The sequence below is a fragment of the Oncorhynchus mykiss genome, chromosome 15, assembly GCF_057628025.1.
Source record: "Oncorhynchus mykiss isolate SJ-2025 chromosome 15, ASM5762802v1, whole genome shotgun sequence".
Lineage (NCBI taxonomy): Eukaryota > Metazoa > Chordata > Actinopteri > Salmoniformes > Salmonidae > Oncorhynchus > Oncorhynchus mykiss.
In genome coordinates this window covers 51,418,350-51,436,435 of record NC_143036.1, presented here as the reverse complement: position 1 = coordinate 51,436,435, position 18,086 = coordinate 51,418,350, and the positions used below count along the sequence as shown (strand labels likewise).

Below are 18,086 nucleotides of genomic sequence, written 5' to 3'. Positions count from 1 at the left end.
AATATTGATCCACTATATTGACGCTTACACATTCACAGTGATTTGAACTATCATCATGCTTGTGTTGACAAATCCTCCACCGACTGGACATTATGAAACATAAAATAGGTCCCGCAAAATTACACATTTTACAATCAAAAGGGGGAAAAAAAACAGTTGTTTCAAATGACCGGGCATATACCCACCACTTGCATACAGTAAACCACTCTACACTGTAACAAGCACTTCAATTCATATGATTGAAATATTAAGGTTTGCCCTGAAGAGGGCACAACATCATTGCATTTGCTGAGGAGAAAAGCAAATGGGAAAGATATGGGGGGATGTTACGGGTGTAGGGGGAAATTATTTACACATTGCACATCTTTCTATTTCAAATAGATAGTCGACACGTTATCACTGGATTACTGAAAGACCACATTATATAGGCTAATGATTGATAACATTGTGGAAATGTAGCCTACAGTATAAACAAGCGGAATAGAATCAAATTATTGGAATGCTATGATACCAGAAATATCCTACAATCACATCGAAATCCATTTGGCAGACATTGCCCAACATAGGCTTAAGAAAATATTGGCAAACATATTGAATTGAAAACATGATTATGGCCGTGTTGGAGACTATCAAAATCGCAATGTATCATTGGTAAATTGTGATGGATTGACTGATCTACAGCTAATAACGAATCGTTATTTATGATGCAAGGTGATTTGTAAATCAGACAGACACCTACAGTCATTTTGATTATCTGGAACACGGCCAGTGCCTAGATGGCAGCTTGCAGGAGAGCAGTACCTTATACGTCAGAGCGACGCTAGCAATGACGAACACACCAACTCTCCTCCATGCCTTACCTTCGGCTCCAAAAAAAGAGAAGCCCTCATCAGTACCACTGCGATGACACTTCTGTAGCCTGTGACCACGGGTACAGACCAACTTCTGTCAACTTGAATGATCAATAATTAACGGTCTTTGGACCACATTTGCTCGACTGAGAACAACAAACAACTCATACTCTTTTAACAACTAACTAACCAACCAACTACAGTTCTGTGAACATTTCGTGGGTGCGTTTGTTTCCCTTATGTCCCGAAAATCTAGCGACAATGACTATAGTCTTCGTAGTATGAGCAACCTGATGGGTGAGAGGAGGAAGAAAGTGAACGATGACGGAGAGCGGAGCCTCATCAAAGCACAGTCCAACGCGAGCATCAACAGCCAGGCTGTCCCTGCCAATGCCGCTACCGCCACCTCCACCGGGGACCTGGAGAGAGAGGCGCGTAAACAGTTCCAGCAAGATGTCACGCCTGCGTTTGTTTATGTTCTGGCCGCGTTCTCCGCGCTGGGTGGCTTTCTGTTCGGCTATGACACCGGGGTAATCTCGGGAGCGATGCTCCTGCTCAAGAGGGAGATGAATCTCAGCGCCCTGTGGCAGGAGGTTCTGATCTCTAGTACTGTGGCTGCCGCCGCGCTGTCCGCGTTGGCCGGCGGGTTCTTGAACGGAGTTTTCGGGCGCAGGGTCTGCATCCTCCTGGCTAGTTTTATCTTCACATCTGGGGGTATAGTGCTTAGCGCAGCTCCCGATAAGGAGGTTCTCCTGGTCGGACGTCTCATTGTCGGGCTTGGACTTGGTAAGGTGTCTCCTCAGTTTCTGCAACTTTTCACTTGTTTACTTATCTCGTTCACAAGACAATTAGCCTGGGGATGAGATGACCTGTTTACAGGTAGGGTAACAAAAATGTAATTGCTGACACAAAAAAAAAGAACTTTGGTAACGGTTGACAACTTTTTAGTTATTAAAATACAAATTCTAGAAAGGGGGTGTCTTGCCCAACTATTGGGGCAAGATGCCCCTCCCTGTGGAGCAAGAGACCCGCTGAAAATGTGTGCTTTAAAATCCATTTAATCCGTTTTATTTAGTCACTTTTTAGTAATTGACTCTAGAAAGCTAGTTTATTAGACCAATAAAACATTGAAACAAATTGGCATTGTACATCTCACTATTAATAACCTATGATGAGGTTTTAATGTAAGCCTAAAACTCTATTTTAGGCTTAAATTAAAACCTTATTTTTACATCACCTGCACATTCTCTTAAATCCCAGCAGATGCTAGCTCATGCTAACTCACATTCCTACTCAAAATCAACATTTCTAATGATATTGTATGATTTATTTCTGCAGTTTAAGATATTGTATGATTTATAACCTCCAGATTCAACTGAAATGTGCTTACATTAATGCTAGAAACAAATCCCCAACCTAAAAGGGGTAAGATGCCCCTGGGGTTTTCAGGGGTTTACATATAGAATATTAGAGGAGGCGTTTAGCTATAGGGCCTCAATGCGATTGGTCAGATTTTTGCAACCAATCACATCATGTGTTGTGTCCTATTGTGATTGGTCCCTGAGCCTATATGAGGCCATTTTGAAATATATAAAAGCCTCTTCCTTTTTCATCTGTACAACCAACACAGAAGGCCAGAACCTAAGATTTAGTCTGTCAGTGAGCGATCAGTAAAACCTTGATGAAGGTCAAGGACCAAAATGCGTATGTTTTACTTTTAACAATAAATAAGCTCCTTTATCAACTTCCACTGTCCTCAGAGAGTTGTTGAATTTACTCTTCACTTCAGGCTCATCTCATTCACCTAGACTAGGGATTTTTTATCTGTGTACGGGTAAGCCTAGTTTATTACTTTTTATTTAACCTTTATTTAACTCGGCAAGTCAGTTAAGAACAAATTCTTATTTTCAATGACAGCCTAGGAACACTCGGTTAACTGCCTTGTTCAGGGGCAGAACGACATGTTTTTACCTTGTCAGTTCAGGGATTCAATCTTGCAACCTGTTGTTTACTAGTCCAATGTTCTAACCACTAGGCTACCTGCTGCCAATCATATTCCACTTAGACAGTTTAGGTTACCATCATCAGAGGGCAACTAATGTGCATGCATGTGTTGTCTTTGGCTATGCCGGATCTATTTCTGTAATTAATATTACCTGATTGAGCTAATCATGTAAATGTAATTAACTAGAAAGTCGGGGCACCATGAAATAATATTTATAGAGCAGTTATCTTCCGAATAAACTCTCAAAGAACTAGTAATATTTTACATCAATAGCAGTCAATATTAATCGTCACCTTTTGTCAGTCTCATCTGAAAGTTGTAAATTCTTGGTTATCTTCACGAACCCTGGCTAACAAGTTGAATCAGAAATACAAAATTGGGTTTAATTATTTATTTACTAAATGCCTAACTAATCATACAGATGTACATATACACAAAATGAATCATATCTTGATTACAAATTATGTCAAAGGAAAACGTCCCTAGCAGACGGAACAGATATGACAGCTGGTTACACAAAGAAAAGTGGTTTGAGTGAAAGAGTGGGAAGACTGAGGAACAAAGGGAGAAGCTGTGCTATCGTAAATACAATATCCTATACATTCTAAGTTACCGCCCATTTGGAAAAGGAAAATGCAATAAATATTTACTCTGAGCTGCCCTTCAATAGATTGGTGGTAGATGGATGGCCGTGTTGCCCAACAGAGTCCTTTTTCCTTTGAAGATTGTCTCTGGTGGTGAACGGGAAACGTTGTAGTGTCGTCGTTGGGTGGTAGACGGGATACTCTCCAGCCCACATTTACAGCTGCTGTTGCTAACTCAATGGCTAGGAGGTATCACTTCTGTAGCAAATAAGAGTTCAAAGTACATACAATTCGCAACCAAAGCTCATGCAGAGGTTGGCTTCGTTCTGTAGTTATTATCTGAATCCTTCTGACATCGGATCGTCATCCTAATGTACCCGGAACAGAAGGTTACATTTTCGTCAAGGGCTTATATAGTGGAGGGAGAAGGGTGTGTTTCATAGTTTATAGCCCATGTCTCTTCACAGGGGCGGGCCACTGATTGAGCAGAGCCCTAACCTTATGAAAACCCAAATCTCTCATTTGGAAGCTAAAATTACATTTAATCTTTTCACCAATAATTTACATTTAAACATTTGAATTGCACAACAATTTCATGTGAATCTGATAACTAGAATGTGTAGACTTTCCCAGATACAGTTTAGGTCATCCTGTCAAAAGTCAAAATGTCTCAGATGACATCCGAACTGACATCATATTCATTAAGACCCAACACATATTTTCAACTAGTTCTATTACCGAAATATGGTTCCTTTCCCTCCACATGTTTGATGTTCCCAGACTGTTTAACAAAGGCTATTCAAGAGTCCCTCTGTAGAGTCAAGAGAGAGGGAAGGGAGAAAGGTATTTATGGGAGGGGTTATAAACCTTACCCACAGGCCAATGTCATGACAGCACATGACAGCACATGCCTTGTAGGCTACAGTATTTTGATTGGCAAACCTAATACAAAACTGAGAAAGTTCACTTCTTAGGCTATTGAGTCATCTCACATGAAAAATAAGTGATACCTGTGTGCCAATAGTATCCTAATGGGTGGGCCAACCTAATGTGATGGGTTATATTGCTCAAAATCTATGTAGGTTAAACCTAAAAAAGGATAGTCGATACTTTATTTAGTATACCAAAGCAATAATCAAACTAGAAGTTGCTAACTTCATCCCACTACTTTGAGACTGGCTTGTTGTCAGGGTTACTGATTTCTGACTGCAGTGCCTAGGCCTATGGTATTTTTGGAGGTAGTAGGCTTTGGCAAGATTTCATACTGTTTGGCATTCAATGAGAATTCGATGTACCAAAGGTATTTATAGCAACTTCTGGGTGACACGTAGCCTTGATGTTGCCTTTGATTGGAAATTAAGATTGGCGTGTCATGCTTAGTAGAGTAATGTTCATAATATGGTGTCACTTTGGGCATTAAAATCATGTAGTGGTAAAGTAGTGTGCCATGCTTGGAAGTCATCACTGTTACGCCTTGTCTTAGTTCTTGGCGTCATTGAGCACAACAAGTGGAGGAATAGACGAGGGGTGCTATGCTTTGTGTGTTTTTGCTGTTTGAGTGAACTAGTCATAGTGATTGGCCAATCTTTGTTTTTGTTTTGGACACCAATTAATAGACCCAGAGAGTAAGCCTGTGCAAATATGAATCAGCCTTTTATCTTTCAAAAACTGCTCTCTCTCACACACACGCGTACTCACGCACGCAAACACACACAGTAGACGCTCACTCTCTCCTCGCTCAATATTACCCCTCAGACACATCAATCTTCCAAAACAAATTCAATTGTTAGTATTTTCCAAAGATTGAAAGAAGCAGTTTATCCGGCCATCGAAATAGTTAATTGATCGGGTCACACGGGTTACATTTTGCCTCTCCATCTCTAGGCATTGGGTTTATGTCTGTTCATGCATTACTCATTTTGATGCCAAACCCATCGCTGGTGTGTGTGGCTAAAGAGCTCTATTTTCATCTCATTCAACAAATGTAAATGCCTGGAGTTTGCCAAATAGCACTGTCACTTGGATTGGAACCGGTGCCTTGGTGCCTTTTTACTATTTTCTACATTGTAGAATAATTGTGAAGACATCAAAACTATGAAATAACACATATGGAGTCATGTAGTAACCAAAAAAGTGTTTTAAAAAATCTAAATATATTTTATACTTGAGATTCTTCAAAGTAGATACAGCTTTGCCTTGATGACAGCTTTGCACACTTTTGGTATTCTCTCAACCAGCTTCATGAGGTAGTCACCTTGAATGCATTTAAAATAACAGGTGTACCTTCTTAAAAATTAATTTGTAGAAATGATTTCCTTCTAAATGCGTTTGAGGTAGGGTGGTATACATAAGATAGTAAAAGACCAAGTCCATGTTATGGCAAGAACATAAGCCAGAGAAAGAGAAATGACTGCCCATCATTACTTTAAGACATGAAGGTCAGTCAATCCAGAACATTTTAAGAACTGTGAAAGTTTCTTCAAGTGCAGTCGCAAATCCAATAAGTGCTATGATAAAACTGGCTCTCATGAGGACCACCACAGGAAAGGGAGACCCAGAGTTACCTCTGCTGCAGAGGATAAGTTCAGTAGAGTTAACTGAACCTCAGAAATTGCAGCCCAAATAAATGCTTCACAGAGTTCAAGTAACAGACACATCTCAACATCAACTGTTCAGAGGAGACTCTGTGAATCAGGCCTTCATGAATTGCTGCAAAGAAACCACTACTAAAGGACACCAATAAGAAGAAGAGACTTGTTTGGGCCGAGAAACACAAGCAATGGACATTAAACTGGTGGAAATGAGTCCAAATTTGAGATTCTAAGTTCCAAACGCTGTGTCTTTGTGAGACGCAGAGTAGGTGAACGGATGATCTCCTCATGTGTGAAGCATGGAGGAAGAGGTGTGATAGTGTGGGGGTGCTTTGCTGGTGACACTGTCAGTGATTTATTTAGAATTCAAGGCACACTTAACAGCATTCTGCAGCGATACGCCATCTCATCTGGTTTGCGCTTAGTGGGACTATCATTTGTTTTTCAACGGGACAATGACCCAACACACCTCCGGGCTGTGTAAGGGCTATTTGACCAAGAAGCAGAGTGATGGAGTGCTGCATAAAATTACCTGTCCTCCACAATTACCCAACCTCAACCCAATTGAGATGGTTTGAGATGAGTTGGACCGCAGACTGAAGGAAAACTAGCCAACAAGTGCTCAGCATTTGTGAGAAGCATTCCAGGTGAAGCTGGTTGAAGAATGCCAAGAGTGTGCAAAGCTGTTATTCTACTTTGAAGAATCTCAAATATAAAATGTATTTTGAGTTGTTTAACACTTTTTTGGTTACTATATGATTCCATATGTGTTATTTTATAGTTTTGATGTCTTCACTATTCTACAATGTAGAAAATTGTAAAAAGAAAGAAAAACCCTTGAAACTTTTGACGGGTACTGTACCTCAGTATTGTATAGAGTTAATTTTGCTCATCTTTATCAAGTGTGTCAATAATTTCGGACCCCACTGTATTCCGAGCGTTCCCTGTCACACGTCCAATCACATTAGAACTTTAATTGCTTGGCATTTCTGAGGGAAGGTCATTCTTGCCGTTTGTCAGGAGGAGGCAGAAATGCGTACCTTTGACTGGTCTTTAACACAAGCCTGGGGTTTGGTTCATCTTACCATCTTGGGCCAATTATTGGTGAGTTGACCTTTAGGGGAACACATTGGAGAGCTGTGCAGAGTCCCAAATGGCACCCTATTCCCTTCATAGTGCACTACTTTTGACCAGGGCCTGTAGGGCTCTGGTCAATAGTGCACTAAATAGGGATTAGGCTGCCATTTGGGATGCATCCTTGTTCTATGGTATGTCTAGAAGGCACCGAATGACGATGATCTGTTTCTATCGATCTATGATATTGTCTGTTTTGATTATTGACAGACCGGTATTTATTGACCAACACCATTGAAGTCAATGTCCTAATTTGATCTCAATCATAACATGTCGTAACTGATTTAAAAATGACTTGACAGATAGAACTCAATCTAATGATGGTGTTAAATCCGGTTTTGTGGATTTTACGAAAGGTGTCCTGTCGGGGGTCGAGTCCTGTACATTTTTCTGTTTACATTATTAACAATATTGACTTGTCTGTAAAAAAAATGTTAACCTGCACTTGTATGCCGATGATGCTGTTCTGTATGCTATTGGCCCCACGGTTGACCAGGCTCTATCTGAACTACAGTCTGACTTCATTGCTTTACAGAAAAACTTTCTTGACCTGAAATTAGTACTGAATGCAAGTATATGTTGTTCCCTAGAGCACATAAAAATATGTTTGATGCTTTAAGCCTATTGCATATTGATGTGTTAGTTAAGAGGCTGAGAATAAAAAATGGTCTTCCTCTATAGAAGTAGGTCTTGCCTCTCGCTACATAGTAGAAAGCAGATGATTCAGTCAACGCTCCTGTCGGTCCCAGACTATGGCCACATCGTCTATATGAACGCAGCTGCCACTTCATTATAGCCGTTAGATGTAGTTTATCATAGAGCATTGCACTTTATTACGGGCGATAATGTTAGTGGTCATCCCTGCAGTCTCTACCAGAAAGTTGGTTGGCCCTCTTTGATGTCATGTTGGTTATGTCACACAATACATTGCAATGTTTTCATTTATAAAGCCCTTTTACACAAAGTCCCACTGTACCTAGCAGCATTACTAAACTTTAGACATAATGTTACCACACCCCATCTCTGGGATGTTAACTCTGGACATTCCTTTGGTCTCTACTGAGTTAGGTAAATCAGATTTTAGTTCTTGCACCTTATTTGTGGAACAATCTTCCAAATGTTGTTAAATGTGATATTCTGGTGCCTCTAGGTGAATTCAGAAAGCTGACTGAGGGTGTTTGTGTTTTAGGACCGTGTTTCTCTTTCTTCTTGCATTTTGTATTTTCTGTAATTTATGTCATTCAGGGCTCATCTGTAAAAGAGACCGTGGTCTCAGTATGACTCCTTGATAAAATAAAGGTTCAATAAAATACTATTTTCTTACTGTGGATGGGATACTTCAGTCTGATCCTGAAAATCCATGACCCCTACTGCAGTACCATGCACTTTTTGTATTATAGAGAGTGCTGCTAGTCCTCCATTGAAGCCCACATTGTGACTTCCATGACTTCCACATGGTGACTACTTGCTATAAATAGAAAGCCTTTGACACATGATGCTCGTACGTTCAGGATAGTGTGTGCCGCTGTCCTTGGTCCTGAAAGGAGAGGTCATTATAATGGATGGCGGGGACTGTGGCCGTGGCTGTGAGAGTCTTGGTGCTGGTGGACTCCACATGTGTCTGAGAACTGAGTAGAGGCCTGGGGAGACCAGAGGGACTGACTAAAGGCCGTCGCTGATAACAAGAGAAGGAGGGAGTGATGGGGAGGAAAGGAGGGCTCTCCCACTCTCTCAGAAACCGCCCAGCAAACCGGGAACATTCCTACAACATTAGCTAAGATTTACAATAAGTTCTAATATTCTGGGCATACACTTCACAACTTCTAAAATCTTAACAACTTGGATGTGCTCACATTTCCAGATTTCCTTGTCCCAAATCTTTCATTCTGTCCATCCTCAACCACAGGACGGTGGTGCTCACATTACACAATGATTCACTAATTGATCTTGCTCTGCATTTCTCAGTTTTCCGTAGGAAAAAAATGCCAACACGCAAACGGCGAGCTGCTTTATTACTGTGCACGTTAGTATGTGCAGAAACATAAAAAAAAGAGACGGAGACCTTGTCACACTCTGACCATAGAGAGCTTTTATTCTCTATGTTGGTTAGGTCGGGGTGTGATTTAAGGGTGGGTTATCTAGGTGAATTATATTTCTATGTTGGCCTAGTATGGTTCCCAATCAGAGGCAGCTGTGTATCGTTGTCTCTGGTAGCCATTTTCCCATTGTGCTTTGTGGGATCTTGTCTATGTATAGTTGCCTGTGAGCATTATATTAACGGCACGTTTCGCTTGTTCGTTTTGTTCTTTAAAGTTTTCTATTCCAAAATAAAGCATGGGACATACCACGCTGCATCTTGGTCCACTCCTTATAACGATCGTGACAGACGCAGAATATTGACTTTAAATAAAATAATATGAAATGATCTTCTTGGTTTCTGTCACGGTAGGACTCAGAGGTAATAATGAAAAGACAGGTAGGTGCGTTCTGTCCACAGCTCCACCAATCTGTCTTCCATCACCTCGGTCCACGTGGTGTGTTGTTGTTGCTGTCCACTTCACCGTTATTGTTTCGGTCTCACATGCTGAGTGCTCATTGGCTTTTGGCAGTGGTCCCTGCCCAATCGCGTCAGAGCACTTCTCATACTGCAAGGTGCACAACCAACATTTCTGACGTCATAAAATTATCGGGACATCCAACAGGGGTCTGGAAAACGGAACAGCCATCATCCGTGCGTCCTTGACCCGCTCAAACTAGGCGTGTCCCGACGTACTGATCCTATACCAAGTTCATAGGATTTCACCTCGATCGTGAACATTTGTCAAGGATGGCAAAAACGTGCCGAATTTGTGCCCAAATCGTGTAGTGTATGTCCTGCATTAGGGTTTTTATCTAACATTAGGATAACATCCTAAAAACATTCACTCTCTCTCTAGCTCTCTCTCTCTCTCTCTCTCTCTGCCTCTCTCCTTTATTTTATTCCACATGGAAAACTTTCCCACATAAGAAACGCTCCAATACTCTTAGCTCCATTCACAACCACGTGTTTGGTTCAGTTATTTGTTCTGCTCTCTGCATGTGTATGATGAAAATAAAATGACCAACGTGTCAAATGTGATATGTAGAGGAGCAGCCTTTGACAGAAGAGCAAACGGAGTTGAACCCTTTGTCAATGTTGAAGCATGCTCAGCTCTAGTGGCTTACTTGGCGGTGTTACCCACTGGAGCGACTGGGTGCGCATGCTTCTGCTCCAGCCCTGCATTAACACACCCGACTGAAATAGTAAACTCATCAAGGACCTCACTCTGAGTCTGGACCATGATTTGCTGAATTGGGTGTGTCAGGCTACTGCAGGGCTGGAGCAAAAACCTGCACCCCTAGTAACTCTACAGGTGTAGTTGTCAACTCTATCAACCACACCTCTAGGGCTGGTCACCCCAGGTGTGTACCGTATGAACGACAACCCTAGGGCCCTTACCTTTAACAGTAGGACCCATCCCTCCAGCCCTCACTCTTGGGTAAAAAGAAGAAGAATAAAACGCCAGATATTGATTAACCGCCTTATCGTATGACGGCGAGGTTGCATGGTGAAGCAAGCGGTTCCCATGGTAACAGGTAGCTACGTCGTCTGCCGGGCAACTGGAAGAGAGACAGGAAGCAGTGCACTCTGAGTGCTATTAATAGTCCCTTATCGGTGTGGCGCAGAGCGGTGATGTCACGGCCCTTGTCAGATGAATCCGGGCAAACACATGTTGTTTGTTCTAGCAGTCAGTGTAAATATGTAGTCGTTTTGGCATGGTTTGTGGCTGCAGCAGCTGACAACAACACTGACTTACATGCTGGTATAGGCTACAGTATCTCTGATGTAGTGCATGCACTACAGACATTGAGAAATATGTTGTAGATCTGGATACAGAGATGACTGATGTTGTGGTTGATGTCTAGTCTGTCAGACATGATTGATGTTGTGCACATTGATGAGGGCTCTTTAGTGCCCTAATGGCTAGTGTGTGATTGGTGCAGCAGCTCTGTGGTTGAGTGTTTTGATTGGTCAGGTTCTCTAGATGAGAGATGTGGCTGAGGACACTCAGATTCCACTTGATTGTGGAGAGGATATGTGGTTTCATGCCTAACTCAGACCCTATGCCATTGTTATTGAATTAGGTAAACCAGTGAACTGAACTGATCATAAAAGCTGAATTTGCACTTATCCATAAACCTTGATTGTACTGTACTGTATGCTCTGAAGTTTCCCCTAGGTGCAGATCTAGTATCAGCTTCCCCTCCCCCAATGCTACACTCATCCGAGATTAGCGTCTAGGGGCATCTTCACCCTACACTGTCTGGTTCTACACTTCTCATTGTGTCTTCCTTGTTCCTCTGCCCCATCCCACATGAGTAGGTATTGCGTCCATGACGGTGCCAGTGTACATAGCTGAGACGTCTCCCCCCCACCTGAGAGGCCAGCTGGTGACAGTAAACACACTGTTCATCACGGGAGGCCAGTTCACTGCCAGCATCATAGACGGGGCCTTCAGCTACCTACGCCACGATGGATGGAGGTGAGACAATTGCTCTACATGCCTCATCTTTGAATATCTCAAAAAATATCTCATTTATCCCCATTTTTATTTTTACATTTTTTTTTTTTAGGGGGTAGATCATCTTTAATTGGTCAGATAGATTGTAGATTCGATAAATATAATTGTCTGCATAATTTCCAATCCCCACATATTTTATGGTAAATATATATACACTGTATACAGTTGAAGTCAGAGGTTTACATACACTTAGGTTAGAGTCATTAAAACTAATTGAAAAACGAGTCGGTTAGGACATCTCCTTTGTGCATGACACTAGTCATTTTTCCAAGAATTGTTTACAGACAGATTTTTTTTATTTATAATTCACTGTATCACAATTCCAGTGGGTCAGAAGTTTACATACACTAAGTTGACTGTGCATTTTAAACAGCTTGGACAATTCCAGAAAATTATTTAGAAGCTTCTGATAGACTAATTGACATCATTTGAGTCAATTGGAGGTGTACCTGTGGATGTATTTCAAGGCCTACCTTCAAACTCAGTGCCTCTGCTTGACATCATGGGAAAATCCAAAGAAATCAGCCAAGACCTCAAGAACAAATTTTGGACCTCCACAAGTCTGGTTCATCTTTGGGAGCAATTTCCAAACGCCTGAAGGTACCACGTTCATCTGTACAAACAATAGTACGCAAGTATAAACACCATGGGACCACGCAGCCATCATACCGCTCAGGAAGGAGACTCGTTCTGCCTCCTAGAGGTGAACGTACTTTGGTGCAAAAAGTGCAAATCAATCCCAGAACAACAGCAAAGGACCTTGTGAAGATGCTGGAGGAAACTGGTGCAAAAGATGCTGGTGCAAAAGTATCTATATCCACAGTAAAACAAGTCCTATATCGACATAACCTGAAAGACCTCTCAGCAAGGAAGAAGCCACTGCTCCAAAACCGCCATAAAAAAAACAGACTACAGTTTGCAACTGCACATGGGGACAAAGATTGTACTTTTTGGAGAAATGTCCTCTGGTCTGATGAAATAGAACTTCTTGGACATAGTGACCATTGTTATGTTTGGAGGAAAAAGGGGGATGCTTGCAAGCTGAAGAACAACATCCCAACTGTGAAGCACGGGGGTGGCAGCATCATGTTGTGGGGGTGCTTTGCTGCAGGAGGGACTGGTGCACTTCACAAAATAGATGGCATCATGAGGAGGGGAAAACATGTGGATATATTGAAGCGACATCTCGAGATGTTAAAGCTTGGTTGTAAAACTCTCCCAAATGGACAATGACCCCAAGCATACTTCCAAAGTTGTGGCAAAATGGCTTAAGGACAACAAAGTCAAGTTATGGGAGTGACCATCACAAAGCTCTGACCTCAATCCTATGGAAAATGTGTGGGCAGAACTGAACAGTCATCTGCAAGCAAGGAGGCCTACAAACCTGACTCAGTTACACCAGCTCTGTCAGGAGGAATGGGCCAAAATTCACCCAACTTATCGTGGGAAGCATGTGAAAGGCTACCCGAAACGTTTGACCCAAGTTAAACACTTTAAAGGCAATGCTTCCAAATACTAATTGAGTGTATGTAAACTTCTGATCCACTGGGAATTTGATGAAAGAAATAAAAGCTGAAATAAATCATTCTCTCTACTATTATTCTGACATTTCACATTCTTAAAATCATGTGGTGATCCTAACTGACCTAAAACAGGGAATTTTTACACAATATTAAATGTCAGGAATTTTGAAAAACTGAGTTTAAATATATTTGGCTAAGGTGTATGTAAACTTCTGACTTCAAATGTATATACCGTATATCCCTTTGTTATTTTCCCCTAACCTTACCACCCTCTCCTAATTAGAGTAAACTAATGAACAACAACACTTAGGCTTCTACTTCCAGCTTATACATACTATATAAACTCATCAAAAAAGAAATGTTCCTTTGTCAGGACGACTTCTTTCAAATATAATTCGTAAAAATCCGATTAACTTCACAGATCTTCATTGTAAAGGGTTTAAAACAGTTTCCCATGCATGAACAATTAATGAACATGCACCTGTGGAGCGGTCTTTAAGACACTAACAGCTTACAGACAGTAGGCAATTAAGGTCACAGTGACACTAAAAAGGGCTTTCTACTGACTCTGAAAAACACCAAAAGGAAGATGCCCAGGGTCCTTGCTCATCTGCGTGAACGTGCCTTAGGCATGCTGGAAGGAGGCATGAAGACTGCCGATGTGGCCAGGGCAATACATTGTAATGTCAGTACTGTGAGACGCCTAAGACAGTGCTACAGGGAGACAGGATGGACAGCTGATCGTCCTCGCAGTGGCAGACCACATGTAACAACACCTGCACAGGATCGGTACATCCGAACATCACACCTCGGGACAGGTACAGGATGGCAACAACAACTGCCTGAGTTTCACCAGGAACGTACAATCCCTCCATCAGTGCTCAGACTGTCCACAATAGGCTGAAACAGTCTGGACTGAGGGTTTGTATGCCTGTTGTAAGGCAGCTCCTCACCAGACATCACCAGCAACAACTTCGCCTATGGGCACAAACCCACCGTCACTTGACCAGAAAGGACTGGCAAAAGGTGCTCTTCACTGAGGAGTCACAGTTTTGTCTCACCAGGGGTGATGGTCGGATTCCCGTTTATCGTCGAAGGAATGAGCTTTACTACAAGGCCTGTACTCTGGAGCGGGATTGATTTGGAGGTGGAGGGCCGTCATGGTCTGGGGTGGAGTGTCACAGCATCATCGGACTGAGCTTGTTGTTATTGCAGGCAATCTCAATGCTGTGCGTTACAGGGAAGACATCCTCCTCCCTCATGTGGTACCCTTCTTGCAGGCTCATCCTGACATGACCCTCCAGCATGACAATGCCACCAGCCATACTGCTCGTTCTGTGAGTGATTTCCTGCAAGGAATGTCAGTGTTCTGCCATGGCCAGTGAAGAGCCCGGATCTCAATCCCATTGAGCACGTCTGGGATCTGTTGGATCGGAGGGTAAGGGCTAGGGCCATTCCCCCCAGAAATGTCCGGGAACTAGCAGGTGCCTTGGTGGAAGAGTGGGGTAACATCTCACAGCAAGAACTGGCAAATCTGGTGCAGTCCATGAGGAGGAGATGCATGGCAGTACTTAATGCAGCTGGTGGCCACTCCAGATACCGACTGTTACTTTTGATTTTGACCCCCCCCCTTTGTTCAGGGACACATTTCAATTTCTGTTAGTCACATGTCTGTGGAACTTGTTCAGTTTATGTCTCAGTTGTTGAATCTTCTTATGTTCATACAACTATTTACACATGTTACGTTTGCTGAAAATAAACGCAGTTGACAATGAGAGGACCTTTCTTTTTTTGCTGAGTTTACATTTTACGGTCACAGTATATTTTACAATAGATGTCTTTTGTTTGTTTTTAATCCTACCCAGTAGCTCAAATGGGGAGGATTCTGTCCATAATAAAGTGTTACTCTGCCTTCTTAACAACACTATCAACAAGACAGGTCCTACAGGCCCTAGTTTTGTCGCACCTTGACTACTGTTCAGTCATGTGGTCAGGTGCCACAAAAGTACTTCGCAAAATTGCCATTGGCTCAGAACAGGGCAGCACGACTGGCCCTTGGATGTCCACAGAGAGCTAATATTAATAATATGCATGTCGATCTCTCCTGGCGATTAACTTCATCACTACTTTTGTTCATGAGAGGTATTGACATGTTGAATGCGCCGAGCTGTCTGCTTGAACTACTGGCACACAGCTCAGTGTATACAAAATACAACAAAATCGCGTTTTTGACTGCACTGGGCCTTTAAGACCAATCTGCAAGTGTTGAATGCTCCCTCCCACTGTGCTTGTCACATTCCAACATCTAGCACTGACTCTCAACACACCACTACTTTCAGTTGTTTATGCATCCTGTATACATCACGGCCATGGACACAGTGCTGCTAACCTTGTTTATGTAGACTTTGTCCTATTTGTTTGTGTTTAGTTTCGCGTTTTCATATTCCGGTCTGTAACCAGGTTTCAGTGGGATATATCAGGTGTTAGGATAACTGTTGATTTCTGAGACAGACCGTATTGGGAATGCTTCCAAGTGGTGTGTGAGTACAAACATTGAAATGTAGTTTCATTCATGTGAAATGTAGTTTCATTAAGTTGAAAAAAAAAGATTCATCCTTCTGTCATCTGTGAATCGTGTCACGTCAGATGTCAGGCCCAGTCGGGACTAGCAGATCAGATCAGTGTAAATGTCAGCAGCAAAAGATGTGGATCCTCGTCCTGCCTCCAGCTGATGCAACAGTCCCTCAGTGCAGAGCAGGGATATGTTGAAAAGATAACATCCTTTTATTGTTTTTGTAAATCTAAATGCTACATTACATCACGGACTCCTTGTAAAGTGAGTATTGCTTTGTCCTGCCATAGGACATTATTCAGAACAGCTTCCTTGAACTTTCCACAAGTGCTGGATTTATGTCATAGCTGTCAGTGTGTGTCCTTGCATTCTTCTTCTTTTACTGATTTGACAAGTTGCGTTTTGTGCCAACTCTTGAGTCCTTGAAAGTTTGGTTTTTAATGATGTGCTCTGCTCTGCGGCAGACTTCTATTTGACAGTCAACCCTGTGAAGCCGTTTGAAAAATGTTCAATGACACAACAGAGTTGTTACTCTAGGCTATTATTCACTGTGTTGTTAGCCTGGTAATGATTTGATGTGGGTCCTGAGAAATCAAATTTGATTTGTCAGATGCTTCGTAAACAGCGGCTGTAGATTAACAGTGAAATGCTTACTTACGGGTCCCGTTCGCATTGTTGGAAAAGGACCCATAAGTAAGTATTTCAATGTTAGTCTATACCTTGTTTACATTGTTACTGCTTGATGAAGGGTGGGAGTGTAGCACAGATATTATGCGCGCGTTCGAGGGGAGTGCTTTTGTCAAGACCTCGACCAACGTTGGTCACCGCCTTTCAAAGTGTGTTGCATTATGGGTATACACATTCTCAAACTTACGACTACATGTCGACTGCATGACCTTTACAACAACTATGTGATCATAGGTCATGAACCTTGGAGTGCAGTCGGCCGGAAATGTCTGCATCAGTTGCTAGCTATCCCATAAAGCCATCACCGAAAACACATATTTTCATTTTCAGTTGGTCTTTGCTAACTACCTGTTTTTTTGACAACGTTTGGAACATTCGTCTCACAACAGAGCCTTCAACTGCAAAGGGGCATTGCCTTCCACTCCGTTGTGGACCTTCCCATTGAAGAGCATGACGTCCGGTGGGAGGCAACCCATCAGTGGTCCCTGCTACGCTCCAGCTCATGGCGTTTCTCCTCTCGCCCCCTCTCAGATGAACAGCTAATTTATCTCTATGTCTCTCCCCTCTCTCTCTCTTCCTCCCTTTTTTTCCATCCCTCACCTCCACCGCGTCTCCCCCCTCTCTCACTATCTTCTCCTCCTCCCCCTCTCCAGATATATTTTATGTTGGGTCTATTGGTGGTTCCTGCTGTGCTGCAGTTCATGGAGTTTCTCCTCTCAAAGATGAAACAACTCATATGTTGAATTCTTTCTATCCCTCGTTACCCCCTTCCTGCCAGTGTACTCAGGTTCGATATTTTGCAAGAGTCACTCTCACAGATGAAACAGCTAAGATATGGCTCTCTCCATCTCTCTCTCTCTCTCTCTCTCTCCCCCCTCACCGCCCCCCTCCCCCTCTCTCCCCTCTTCTCCTCTTCTCCAGGTATATGTTGGGTCTGTCGGTGGTCCCTGCGGTGCTCCAGTTCGTGGGGTTTCTGTTCCTGCCAGAGAGCCCCCGCTGGCTGATCCAGAAAGGCCTTACCCAGAAGGCCCGGCGCGTGCTCAGCCAGATTAGAGGCAATCAGAACATTGACGAGGAGTACGACAGCATCAAGAACAGCATTGAGGAGGAGGAGAAAGACTGCGGAGGAGGTGAGAGGGGAGCAGGAGGCTCAGGAGAAAGACACACATGAATGAATGCACCAACGAACACACACACACAAACAAACTTGCATGCACACACACAGGGAGAGGAGTGGCCCATGTGCCCACTGTCTGTCTCTCTCTCTCTCTCTCTTTCTCTCTGCTCTCTGTGCTCAGACGAGAAAGCTTTATCGGCTGGTATATAATCTCGGTGTTACACTCCCATGATGTGGGACAAAACAGTTAGCCTCTTCGGAGAACATTGACCTCTTCTGAGAATCACAAAACAGCACTCAAATTCAGTCTGTCAGAGTCGGCGACTCAGAGTAGACTGAGTTGCCTGGCGAGACCAAGGACATTGAAGACATTATTTTCTATGAGCGTTTTCTGAAAGAAGCTTATTTATGGTAGTCACTG

At 42.7% G+C, this 18,086-nt stretch overlaps 1 protein-coding gene across 1 annotated transcript in view; it reads left to right on the top strand.

Moving 5' to 3' along the window:
- The first annotated feature begins 811 nt into the window (after positions 1–811).
- LOC110490175 (proton myo-inositol cotransporter) overlaps positions 812–18,086 on the top strand; it is a 79,974-nt gene continuing 62,699 nt past the window's right edge. The window contains exons 1-3 of the mRNA XM_021563404.3: positions 812–1,637; positions 11,568–11,727; positions 17,470–17,678. Of these exons, the coding sequence (XP_021419079.3) occupies positions 1,091–1,637; positions 11,568–11,727; positions 17,470–17,678 (916 nt within the window). The 5' untranslated portion in view covers positions 812–1,090. The remainder of the gene's footprint in view (positions 1,638–11,567; positions 11,728–17,469; positions 17,679–18,086) is intronic.